The sequence below is a fragment of the Malania oleifera genome, chromosome 6 (assembly GCF_029873635.1).
Source record: "Malania oleifera isolate guangnan ecotype guangnan chromosome 6, ASM2987363v1, whole genome shotgun sequence".
NCBI lineage: Eukaryota > Viridiplantae > Streptophyta > Magnoliopsida > Santalales > Ximeniaceae > Malania > Malania oleifera.
This window is the reverse complement of record NC_080422.1, coordinates 52,487,914-52,501,928: the sequence shown is the minus strand read 5'-3', so window position 1 is coordinate 52,501,928 and position 14,015 is coordinate 52,487,914. Positions and strand designations below refer to the sequence as shown.

The following is a 14,015-nucleotide window of genomic DNA, read 5'->3' as shown; positions in this document are numbered from 1 at the left end:
TGCCCCACCTTTCCTGTCAACATTGTCCACAGCCCTTGAGTGATTTTTCTCTTTTTGCATGTACCCCTGGGTTGCATTGGGTGACCCATTGTTTGTACCATGACACTTTTCTTTTAAATACATATATGCCTAATCTATATACATGGGTACTTTTATTTTTTGTACATATATATTTTTTATGTATTTTTCTACACTTTTTGTTGTCCAATTTTCGTCTTGCAAAAGGAAAGACCTGGATTTGAAAATTCGATCCCCGGAAGACGGAGGACCCGAACTTGACTACTTTTAAAACAATATGGGACTCAATTAAAATTGAATGAGACTTAATTAAAATACCGAGACTCAACTTAAGACACCGGGCCTCAATTTAAAATACTGGGACTTAATTTGAAACACCGGGATTCAATTTAAAACATCGAGACTCAACTTAAGACACCAGGACTCAATTAAAAATACTAGGACTCAACTTACGACACTGAGACTCAATTAAAAATATCAGGACTCAATTTGAAACACCGGGACTCAACTTAAGACACCATGAATCAACTTAAGGCACCGAGACTCAATTTAAAATACTGGGACTCAACTTAAGACATTGAGACTCAATTAAAAATTCCAAGACTCAACTTAAGACATCGAGACTCAATTTAAGATTCTGGGACTCAATTAAAAATACCATGACTCAACTTAAGATACTGAGACTCAATTAAAACTACCAGGATTCAAATAAAAATATCGGGACTTGATTAAAAATACTGGGACTCAATTTACAATATTGGGACTCAAATAAAAATATCGAGACTCAATCGGGTTTCTAAAAAAAGGTCCTCCAATTTTTGAGGCTCGAAATAAGTTTTTATTGTGATGGGTCTTCTTAGGGAGGCCTAGTTAAAATTGGGGTATCAACACACACTTCTCAGTATTTCAAATCACATAAATCTCACCTCCACATTTCACATTCACATTTCACTTTCTCTGTATTCCTGTCTGCATTCATATATTATGTTCACATTTTATTCACTGGTTAAATTAACAATTATGCATTTAGATCTCACTACCAGATGGATAATACACTGTCATTCTTCCTCTCATTATGGGTTGTGTAGCCTAAAGACTTAACCCTAGTCGGCCCACCAGAGTTAAATAAAAAAAACATCTTTAGTTTGTAAGTCAGATTGGCTTTCCCACATTGGTTCGTACTCTAGGGGAACTCTATCCTACACAACACAATCGACCATCTCGTCTCCACACTCTCCACGAGACGTGTGGGTGCTCTAGCTCTTCAAAAATCACGTGCAACAGTACTATGCATAACATGAAACCACAATCTACCGGAGTTCTCAAACCATAACTTGCAATTTATCATTCACATTCAACTCTGATTTAACAATCACACATAATAAATATTCTCAACACATTATAGTATTTCCAACATCTCATAAATATATATATATATATATATATATCATAATTCATCGCAATATATTCTTTTTACTCATGCCACACGATTTAGAATAATACACATATTTATACATTTACTAAAAATACGTCAACCCAAATTCATCATTCACATTACTGAAAATATACATTTAATTATCTCCACAATTATCCAGAAAATCCATTACTTTCATCATTACATTTTCACAAATAATAACTAATAACATAGCCCTAAGCTCAAAATCACAGTTCAAACGGTTGGCTAAAATCACAGTTCAAACGGTTGGCTTTTCTAAAATTCGAATAATAAACATATACCTATACATATTATTTTTCCATTTTAACTGGTAAATTCACAAAATTATTGGGTTAATCTATTCCCCTTACCAGGTTTCCTGAACTAGGCCTGTAGGGATCCCAAAATTATACCCACAGCGATCACTTGAACCTTGATTCATACATCCTAATTTATTAATTCCACCCCAAATAAAATACTATTTTAATATTTCCTAAACTCATAAACTTCAAATAAATAATTAATTGCCCAAAAACTACAAATTTGTTTAATTCCCTAAATCTTACCCTAACCTTGGAGTGGTGCCTGAAAAACCTAGTTCAAAAATCCATTCTGCTAGACTTGTAGAGAAACGCTCCTAGAACCACGTGGTGGTTTCAGATCGTCAGTTAGACTGAAAATTCGAGAGAAATTGAGGAGAAAGAGTGCGTTTACCTTACTCCAAGAGTGGTGCCTACAACGCTTCTACAAAAAAATCTACTCCGGTAGGAATATTGGTGGCAGAGAATGGAACCCAGCGGTATTTTCCATTTTTCGATCGGCCGAATATTTGCCGAGAAAATGAGGAGAGAGAAAGAGGGAAGGCTAAGGAGAGAGACAATAGAGATGATGAGAGAGTGGAGAGAGAGAGAGAGCGTAGGTTCTCTACTTTTTTTTTTTTTTTTTCAATTCACTTGAATTTGTAGGATCAGTTACTTTATATATATATATATATATATATATTATAACATTATATTATTAATATATTAATATATTATATTATATTATTTAATTAATAATAATAATGTAATTAATTAAAAAATTTAAATTTAAATTAAAATTTTTTTATTGAATCATTACACCTAAATATTTTTAGGATCATTACAATGTATATGTTTTGTATGTATCACACATATAGTTTAAGCAAAATATGCGTTAGTTAAAAAATTAATTTTAACTTTCTCTTGCATAGGTTTTAACAATTTTAAAATTGAATTCGAGGGCTCTTGCCTCCTACCATGAGTTTGTTGATAAGGACACGATATCAACAACTCATTTATCTTTATTATTTTAAATATAGAGAGTTAGAATATTTACGCTCAACCAATCCTACTCCTTTATAATTGGAAGGAAAAATTCTATTTGAAAATCCAAATTTTCTTACTATATATATAAAAGTGAATATAAATGTTTATTTAAGTCGTTGGTCAAGCATTTTGCACCCGTGCTTATTCTTCTTTCTATAATGTGAGAACTGAAATTCATAACTTCTTCTTTCTACAATGTGAGAACTGAAATTCATGACGTGTGAGCTTAATTGAAATATGAATTTTATTGCTAAATGGCTACGCCATTATATGATACATAGAGTCCATTAATTCTATAGTTTGAAATTTTTGTAACTGTAATTAATGGAGCCAAACTTGACTAATTGATCAATATAAATACCTTTCAACATCAATCCAAAGAATGAAAGTAAATGGTCTGAAGGTGGGGATGTATTTACTTTGTAGAAAGATCTATGTGCAAATCATTAGGGGTAAACACTTGTAGTTAGAAAGCCTGAAATGTGCATGAACTCTATAGTTTGTAGTTTTTGCCTACATGGTTATTTTCTTGGAGTGAGTCTAGATTAAGAACCGGCTATTGTTACCTATACTACAGGTTTGTGATTGTTAACACACTACTATAAATGCCCTTTTCATTTTTGTGGCAATGCCATGATCAACACTGCTAGATCATTATAGCCCAACTTCAACGATGAACATTCCAAATCCATCTTTAAATCATGGGTTATTCATGTTAATTATTATTATTATTATTATTATTATTATTATTATTATTATTATTATTATTATCCTTCTAAGAAAATTCACGGCAAAACTACTAATTAGCCCAATCATTGTTGTTACAAGGAGGAAAATTCAAGGAATTAGAAGTTGTAGTGACCCGAAGAATAATAACATTTTAATAATAATAAGAGGGAAGAAAATAGATATAGAAATAGAAGGAGTCCGTGAGCGTTCGTCGACGACATCGCATTTTGGGGATAATTTTAATTTTAGGAAACTGCCAGGACTCGTTGACGAATATAGGGGCTCGTCGACGAGTGCAGAAGAAAATTTGTCGACGAATACAGGGCTTCGTCAACGAGAAAATACCGAGAAACGGTTTTTGGCTGCTCTGAATTTCGTCGATGAATACAGGGTCTCATCGACGAATTTAATGAAGGACTCATCAACGAGGTGACGTGTCTCGTCGACGAATCTGGCCCTATAAATAGCTAAAAACCGAATTTTAAACCCAATTTTTCATGCTCCTCTCTCTCTCCTCTCTCTCCCTACGTCACTCTCTCCCTTCTCTATTCGTTTTTGGCCTCGTTGGTCGCCAGATCGAAGATCTGAAGCTACCACGACGCTCCTAGCGAAGTTCTCTGCAAGTCTGCCAGAGCGGATCGTTGGGGAATCGAAATTGGATTTCATCCCAAATTCAGGGTAAAGCCTTTTAGCCTATTTTTGACCTTATGACAATTATAGGAAACGATATAGGCAGAAAAATAATGATATTTAGTTCTGAAAAATATTTTTTTCAGGGTGTTTTGTAGGAGGCTCTGCGGATGTTAGGCTAGTATTCCATAGGGGCTTTCCAGTCGTTAGGTAAGGGAAATATGCTATGCTAGGTATTTTTAAAATATTATACAGTTTATTTAATGATGAAAATTATGTTTTACAGTATCGTGTGGTTTTTGAATATGAATATAGTATGAATATAAGTTTTACGATATTTCAGTATCCTGATTTTACGATATTTTAGTATCATGGTTTTATGGATTTTAGTACCATGATTTTATGAATCTTAGTACCATGATTACATGAATATCAGTATTATGATTATGCAATTTCAGTATTATGATTATACAGTTTCAATATTATGATTATGCAGTTTCAGTGTTATGATTATACAATTCTCAGTATTACGACATATGAACTACAGTACAGTTATGCAACATCATGGTTATTTCAGTACTTCAGAATCATGGTAAATCAGATAAATGTATATATATAGAAATATATTATATGATATCAGACCCTGTTGGACTTGCAGCTACAGAGCACGGTACTGTTGCTACAAATACTATGTTATTTTATGAGTGCAACCACCTATTTAGATAATACGTGGTAAGGTCATTCACCTAGGCCCTTGAAGAGGTTAGGCTCCCCCATCTAGATATGGGTTGAGGTGGGCAGATCAACCTATGGAGTATAGTGATTTATTCCTGATTGGCCAACCAGGGTAAATCCAGCCTATGGGCCGCACAACCCTGTCATGAGGGGGTAAGTCATGACACACAGATAGCCATAGGGAACATTTTAGTTATTATTACGTATGTATAGATTTTCAGAAACAGGGAACATACTTACTTATACTAGAAGTATTTTGAATAATAAACTCCAATACTGTCATGTTAAGCAATAGGGACAGTGGTGGTGAATTTTATTACTTATACCGTACTTTCATATTCAATTATACATGTTTACATAAAACATATTCCATGATATATAGTAGCTCATTTGCCACACACTAGTAATAACATATTTCTTCTTACTGAGCGTTGGCTCATCCCAGTGTTGAATTATTTTTCAGGTGATCCAGGTAGGTGAGCAGATCAGGCTCGCAGGTAGAGGGGCTTCAGTGGTGCCCTGTCAAAGAGTGAGTACATTTTTGAGAATGATTTTGTATACCCTAGCTAGTTGAGGGTGCTTTGGGAACAAGGATATGTACATATTTTGGGAAACATGTAGTACTCTAGTATTGTGTGGTGTTGTATGTATTTACATATGGATATGTTTATTTAGTTTCTGCTTCTTGCTGCTTAGGTTTATGGTTGGGTTTACCCCAGTATGGTATCAGAGCATGTAGAATATTATAGTATAAAAAAAAAAACCCAGTTATTTAAGTAGGTTGTTACAGAAGTTGTCTAATAGTCGATTACATCAAAATTTCTAAATACAAGACAATCTATGAAAGATCTTGACTAAACAAAGTATAGGTTCTCATTTTGGCCCTTGCATCAAACATTTATATGGCTAGCTATATCATATCAGATTTGGATATAATCCAAGCTACAAACTAATCTTAGTCTTAACCCAAATGCATCGAAAACAAGACCGAGAGACGCTTGGGTCCAACTAATATGGAGAGAATGAGTTGTCATTGCAGGGAAGGCTAGCTTCTCCCTTAATCTTCACTTGCATCATTTTCAATAATATCCAAGCTGATAGAATCCATGGGATCACTGGATGACATTTGTAAGTCTGTTTGGTTGCCTGCTCCCTTATCCTCATTTTGCATATCATGTGGAGACATAAAAGGCTTGGGAGGCATTTGCAATGCTTCAACTGTTCCTTCAAGCATCTCCACAACCTGGTGCATTGAAGGGCGATCAGCAGGCCTCATCTGTATGCACCACAAAGCTACAATTATCATTTTCTTTATGATTTTCCTCTCCTCCTCGGTGGCATCTCTTATCTCTATGTTTTTCCCTTCATTGAATTGATCATAAACCCACGAAGGGAAGTAAATTTGGCTTAAATTCTCTATAGATGGATTCAAATTCTTCCTCTTGCTCGCCATTTCCATCAACAACATTCCAAAACTATAAACATCAGCTTTATAGGAGACTCCTCCAATATTCTTGTAGAAAAGTTCTGGTGCCATGTATCCCATTGTTCCTCTTGCAGCAGTAAGAGAGACAATGCTATCATCTCCTGGATACAGCTTTGCAAGCCCGAAGTCTGAAACTTTTGGAGTGAGATTCTCATCAAGAAGAATGTTATGGGGTTTGATATCAAAATGCAAAATTTGCATGTCACATCCCTGATGTAGGTACTCAATCCCATGAGCCACCCCTAGAGAAATTTCATACATCTTGTCATGATATATGCTGACATTTTCTCCTTGGCAAAAGATGTGCTTTTCAAGAGATCCTTTGGGCATGAAGTCATACACAAGTGCACGCTTAGAGCCCTCCACACAAAATCCAATGAGGCGCACCACATTGACATGATGAATTCGTCCGATGGTCGCAACTTCATTAATGAATTCTTGCCCATTAGCTTTTGACTTGCCCAACATTTTCACCGCTACATGACAACCACTGCGAAGTTTTCCTTTGTATACAAAGCCATAGCCACCTTCCCCCAATTTCTCCTTAAATTTATTAATCATTTTTTTAATTTCTGTGTAGGAGTACCTAATCGGTGAAAAATTATTTTGGCTTTGCAGAAAGTCTTCAATATTGTTATACATTGATAAATGCCTCCTTCGAAATTTATAAATAAAAAACAAGAGTACTCCCGGCATTCCACATAGAACTTTTAGTGCCATCCATGTTACTGCATATGAAGTCACAAAAAAGATTTACTCACAAAAAAGAATACTAAAAGAAGGATAATTATATTTAGCAGGGTAAATAGAGTGCACTAAAGTTAAAGTATGCATGGTTCTGATTTTAAAAAAATTTAAATAATTTTTAAATATGTAATTGAGTGATGTCTACTTAAAGTAAACCATTTAAGCAATGTAATATCGAAAATTAATAATTAATGCTTCACAGTACAAACACATTTGGTATAGGAAGCAAATCAAACTGATAAATAAAATTACAAGTTTATATGTTAACACTGTGTTAAATAAATGCTCTACTTATATATAATTTTATTTAGGGCAAAGGACATGCGTTTATCAAGTGTCAAATAAAATTTTAAAAGACTAATTATTTTGCTCATTTTGCCATTGGAATGACATAATATTGACTAAAATTTCATCCCAATGATACTTTTACCTACTAATTTACATACTCTATTTTTAAAAAATCTGTTAAATTATTTACACTATTTGAAATTGTATGTATATATACTACTATAGTTTAAGTATATCTTACCAATGACAAGTCTTGTCATCCCATCAAGAAGAAGGAGCAAATCGGGCCAGAAACCTAAATTTCCTCACACACGAAGAAAATAAAATCAATATGTATATAAAAAATTTGTTGCCATATGGTGCGCTCAAATTCACGCACATGCACATATATGCATACTTACAACGTGTATGCTGTTAAAAAATTGTAATTAAAATAACTCATTTAAAGAAACAATTCTTTCAAAAGTTAGATTCACTTAAATAAAAATATTGAAAATTATTTAAAAAAATCTGATTAACAGGAAAAGAGTGTTGAAAATTATTTTAAAAAATCTGATTAATAGGAAAAGAGTTTCATTTTTTTTTTTTATAAAAAAAACATAACTTTGTATGATTCTTTTTTAATAAAAATCAAATTAAAAATAAAAAAGAATTGATTGGTATAATTATATGGGACTCTTCTTTTCAAAAACACTATAAAATTTTATCTTTCTTTAAAAAAAATTCTAGATTAAAACAATTATAATAATCTTTTTAAAATTTGTATGTAAGTTGTATAATATATTATTGAAAATATGCCATTCTTGTGTTTTAAATGACTAAATTTAAAAACCTCTTTGGCAAAGACATCTATTGAAAACAGTTTCGGATGTAATTTTTAATTAGGTGTTTAAAATCATATTTTTGAGAAAAAAAAAAATGAAGCTTTACCACTTATTTAATAAGTGGGAACTAAAATATCTTAATAGAAAATAACTTCTTTCTGTGAAGGAAAATTAGTTCTCATTATACAAAGAAAATTATTTTTAACACAAAATACTAAGGTCCTCATTTTTTGAGGTCCTAATTTTAGGTTTGTTTTCAATTTTATTGTTATTTTTTAGGTTTGTATTTTAATTTTGAAAGGACCGAAAAGGAGGTAAAATTCCTCTGTACATAAAGTAGATATATATTTGATTAGTTCAAATAAAATTAATTGATTTTATGATTAAAAAAATAGGAATTAAAAATAACTTTTTAGTATTTTTTGCATCAAAAGTATTTTTATATGTCAAATGGTTTTAAATAGAAAAATTAACAATTAACAAAAATATTAAGCTTCTATTTATTTACCGCACTAACTTCTTGTGTCCCATATTATATACCATGTCATAAAAAAATATTAGATACAAACACTAAAATCGATATAATTTCATTATATACATGTAAAAAAAATTATAAATATTTAATTTAATTAAAATACAGACACATAATAAAATTATATTAATTTATATACATACATATATATATATATATATATATATATATATATTTTCTCATTATATTCGCCCTATATGTATATATATTGCCCGGAAAATAAAACACCGTCACTTACAATGGTTGAGTTCTAGTATTGGACCGGAGAAGCACTGGTTGTCGCATTCGATGTCGGCAAGATCGGCGCCATTCAGGAAGCAAAGACCGTGATTAGACTTGCACTTCTCGCATTTTTCCTGCGAACGAAACCAGAAGAGCACAAACCCGTAGGCCATGGCGTCCTGGATGCCCCAGAAGGAAGCGTTGTCGTCTTCCGCCAGCCCATTACCCCAAACCAAAGTCTCCATTGTTATGGTGCACGACTCCCCCACATCTGCCAACCGGACTTCTCCATACGCCGCGTAAGAGTACCGGCGGTTTCCGACCACATCCCTTCCGCAGGGAGCAGCTGCAGCCACCAATTTACCTGCGAAATTCCCCATTGGGGCTGCGCACTCCATGAATGTTATGGCGGCGTTTGGCGGTGTAGAAGGACCATTATAATAGTGGTAGGAATAATAGTCGTAGGGATTGTACGTCATAGAATATTTATCGCCCTTGCTGAAGTTATATGTCGCCAAAGAATACAGGGGCAAAGAGGAGCAGTTGTTTCTGCGGATGCCCGGATCCACCACCCGCATCGAGTAGTTGCCGTAATGGATTTCCTCCACATAGAATTCCCCGGAATGGAAATGCAAAAGCGTGCGATTACTCTTCTCATCGCAGCTCAGTTCGTATCCTTGGTCACCGCAATGGGGAGGATCGCCCTTCAGCCGAAAAGGGTAGCTTATGTTACGGATCTTCCCGCAGGATGAAGGGTCGCAGTACTGAGAGTGATTTGCCCTGGATTTGCTCTTTGCGACAGGGAAGAAAATTACTGGGAGGAGGAGGAATCCCCAACTGAAACTTGCAAACAAGAGCCTTCTTTGAAGCATGCCTGCGGAAATTGAAAGGGCACAATTGAATTAACTTCGTATCCAGATTTCAGTACCAGATATACATGTATATACTGCTTCGGAGAATCATCCTCTCATGCCCAGAGTTCAATTCAGCCTTGGCTCTGCCTGTGTGCGTTGACTGTCACCACCATCACTCGTACTTCAGGGCCCATCAAATACCCCACAGATGACAAATCGAAACAAGCCAAAAGCTAAACCAGATTAGAAGGCATTGACCAATGACGATCCCACAATAATGCATACGAAATTTCTTAGGCAGCTCCTTCCAATTGTATTTTTTTTTCACTCTTCCCCCGCTTTCCTGTAAATTTCAATGCAGTTGCCCTTTGCTACATATATACCCGAAAAATTAACATAAGCTAGTTAGCGGAGTAAGAACGGTACCCCTGGAATGAGATGAAGCATGGGCTGGTCTCACGGTCCGACTATTTTCACACAATTGTGAAGGGCCGTACTACGCTAACTAAAACACTCTTGTTTAACTAGTCAACTTATCGTTTACCAACATTCATCCACGAAGTACTTTCATTAGCATTCATTCAAATAGTAGCGGAAACAGTAATCAATTCATGAAAGTCGTGGCAAGTAAGCAGTAAACATTGAAGCAAACTTAATTCATTAACAAATCCTCGTTGACATTGTGTACTTAGCGAGGGAAGCAAGTAGGCTAATCATGTTGATAATAGCTAGTGAGTTTTACAATGACTGATGAACACTCACCCTCCCTTAAAGAGGTTTTTTGGTAATTATCATTTTGACACTAGGAAACATCAAAGTGACCAAGGAGTCATACTGCCTTATTTGGCTTACAAAAATACTACTAGTAGAAAATAACCCTATACTAGTATTTACATAATGGAAACTCATCCCAAGCACATGAGATAAGCATTCATAGGCAAGCATAATGCCCTGAACAAGCTTAACTCGTGACATTCTCCCCCACTTATGCGGTCAACGTCCTCGTAGACTTTCGCGGTAGGTACACTTGAAGTTTGTCCACGAACGGTTGAATATCTTCCGTAGAAATCCACTTGATTTCTTTGTCATCAAGGCACTTCCACTTCATTAGGAACTTCTGTCGCTTCTTCCTTGAGGATATGAACTTTTTGTCTGCAAGGATCTCTTCAACGTCATGTCTGTCAGGTTGCACTGTCTTCAACTCTGCTTTGTTGGACTGACTTCTGCTCAGGTCATTGGTGTTGGCGTTGAAAGGCTTGAGGCAGCTGACATGAAACTGCGGTTTTCTCCCCTGATCTGCCTACTTCTTCATCTTCTTAGAAGCTTTCTCCAGATAGGCTCGGGTAAACTTTGCATTATGTCTCCATTCTTTGGTGAAAATGTATGCCCTGAGACTCTTTCGTCTGTACAGCTCGCCCACTATGTAAGGTAACAGCGGTTGCTGGCCTATAACAAGTTCAAAAGGGCTCTTGTTTGTTGTTGAGCTCCTTTGGGCTTTGCCACATAATAGAGCCACATCAAGTAGTTGCACGCCATTCTTCTAGTTGTCGTTGACAAAATGGCACAAGTACTCTTTCAGTAGCTCTCTAAATCTTTTCATCTGTTCGTCTATCTATCAGTGATAACTCGAAGAGATGTCAAGATGTGACCTTAATATCCTGAAAAACTTTGTCAAGAAGTTGTCAGTGAACATTAAATCTTGGTCACAAATAATAACTTGGGAAACACCCCAATGTTTCACAACAGTCATAAGGAACAATTGTGTCGTCTCCTCTACTGAACAATACTTTAGTGTGGCCCTAAAAGTACCATACTTCTTCCGATCCCCCTTGTCTTGTTGGTAAGTGAGACAAGTTTTGGTATAATTAACCACATCATCCCGTGTGTGCGGGCAACAATACCTCCCCAGTAGTTCTGTCATTGGAGTCATTCTTCGCGAATACCCCTCAACAAACTTCCGGCAATATCTAGTAAGGCCAAGAAAGGTATACAACTCCTTCACTATCATGGGGATCTTCCGTTGTTGAATCATCCTTATCTTCTCCATACCCCTCCGGATACGACCTTGTTTAACCACATGACCAAGGAATTTGTTGCTTCACTGAGCGAAAGAGAAATTCTTCCTTCTTCACATCAAGATTGTTTCCCTTCAGCCTGTCGAACACCTTCTGTAGATGCTCTTCATGTTTCCTTTAAAACAACACCAATGCTCCCAACTATGTTTTGGAAGGGCGAACACATCCCGCTTCCACTTCATCAAGCTGTTTCCCCAACTCTACTATCTCAAGAGGCGCAATCCGACATGGCCCTTTAGCAAGTGGTTTCACTCCTGATAACAACTCGATCTTTTGCTACAAATTCCATCCTGAAGGCAAGTTTTGAGGTAGCTTATCCGATAACACCTCCTTGTACTCATCCAACACTGCTTGGATGGTCGTAGGCTCCAACTCTTGGCCTACTTCTTTGTCTACCACCACCGTGGCTAGACGTGTCTGCTCACCCTGACCCAATCCTTCATTGAGTTGTATGGCTGAAAGGGGCTTCCCGTCATCTCCTTTCGTTGCAACGACTTACACCATGCATGAGTGATCTCCCATCAGACATAGGGAACCAGTCGAAGGCATCAGCACTGCCCTCATCCTCCTTAGGAACTCCATTCCTAGAATGACTGGAAAGTCTTCCAATGGCACCACTGTGAAATTCGCAGGACCTTCCCACTGTCCAAGCTTTACAGTCACTTGTTTGGCTATTCCCAGAGTAGGTTGGGCTACAGAGTTAACTGCTTTCATGCGTCCTGTATCATTCTCTAAGGATAAGTTGAGTCTCCATGCTTCCAATTGCGAAACAAAATTATGAGTAGCCCCCGTATCCACCATAGCGCGAGTACTCTTCCTATTTATCCTCAAGTCCAAAAACATTAACCCTGTTGCTCGTGTAACTTTCGGTGGTTTTGCCTGCTTTTCCAATGCGTTCACCAGCCGCACTGAACCCACCCTCGGGGCATGATCCTCTTCCTCCTCGATTTCCACCCCTTTTCCTAAAGTAGAAGCTTGTAAGGCATTGAGTAATCCCTTGCGTTGACACTCACTCACTCTGTGAGATCCACTACACAAGTAACACGAAATTTTACTCTTCCCCTTTCCATTGGGTGTGTTGAACCCTTGAGACGACGAAGCTTCCTTTGAGGTCGATGATTTAGAGTCGGCTCCCCCACTCTTGGGTTTGCCTTTATTGAAAGACCTTCCACTGTTTCCCTCTCCGTCAAACCGCTTGAACGAAGCGGTATCATCACCAGCGTAGTCAATCAAGCATTCTGCAGCCGCTTGTGTAGTTGGCAAGTCTTGAACCCTTTGCCTATGAAGTTTAGTTCTTGCCCACGGTTTCATCCCCTCTAGAAAATAGAACAACTTGTCCTTCTCTGACATATCCCGAATATCCAACATTAAAGCAGAAATTTGTTTCACATATTGCTTGAGATCTCTCAGTTTTCTCCTTGTATTATACTCAACATTCTCAGGAAAGAATTGGCCTTGAGCTATCTCTTCAAGTCTACGCAATTATCGATTACACAGCTTCCATTTTCAATTTCTATGTACTTGGTACGCCACCATAGTTTGGCATCACCAACCAAGTACAAGCTCGCAGTATGCACCTTTGCTTGTTCTGAGGCCATCCACACAGCGCGAAAGTACTGCTTCACATCAAACAAGATGTTCTCTAACTCCTTGGCATCTCGAGCACCACCCCTATACATCCTGGGTTCTAGTACCTTAGTCTTGCTAACTCTCGGAGTGTTGGAGTTCCCCATAGCAAGGACCATCAGATTAACCTTTGCATCCATATCAGCCATCCGCGACTGCAAAGTTTCAACTGTGTGGCGAAAGTCCTTTAACATGTCACCTATCAAACCTATTTGATGTTTTTTTGATCTCATCACTTCATCAACAAGTTCTTTCATCTTGGCCACCTCTGCGGCCATAGTGTTGGTTGTTGCCTCAACCTGTGCTTCCAGCACGCTGATCCTTTCAGCATTGTTTGGTGCCATGGTCACTTACCAAAGCTTTCCAAATCCAAAAACAAAGGCAATTGAATTCATGTAGCAACTCAACCTTGGGCTTTGAAGCCAAGTGTCATGACTTAGCTCTAATACCAAGTGTCACGGTCCTACT

General features: G+C 36.7%; 1 protein-coding gene across 2 annotated transcripts; it reads right to left on the bottom strand.

Moving 5' to 3' along the window:
- Positions 1–5,627: 5,627 nt before the first annotated feature.
- LOC131158243 (rust resistance kinase Lr10-like) lies at positions 5,628–10,143 on the bottom strand. Of its 2 annotated transcripts, XM_058112974.1 has the most exons (3): positions 9,009–10,143; positions 7,656–7,709; positions 5,628–7,107 (listed from the first exon to the last, which is right to left on the bottom strand). In XM_058112974.1, the coding sequence occupies exons 1-3, from the start codon at positions 9,862–9,864 to the stop codon at positions 5,951–5,953; spliced, it is 2,067 nt and encodes a 688-aa protein (XP_057968957.1). In that variant the 5' UTR covers positions 9,865–10,143; the 3' UTR covers positions 5,628–5,950. The 2 variants fall into 2 exon arrangements, with proteins under 2 accessions (XP_057968957.1, XP_057968958.1); XM_058112975.1 differs by lacking the exon at positions 7,656–7,709.
- Between the last annotated feature and the right edge of the window lie 3,872 nt (positions 10,144–14,015).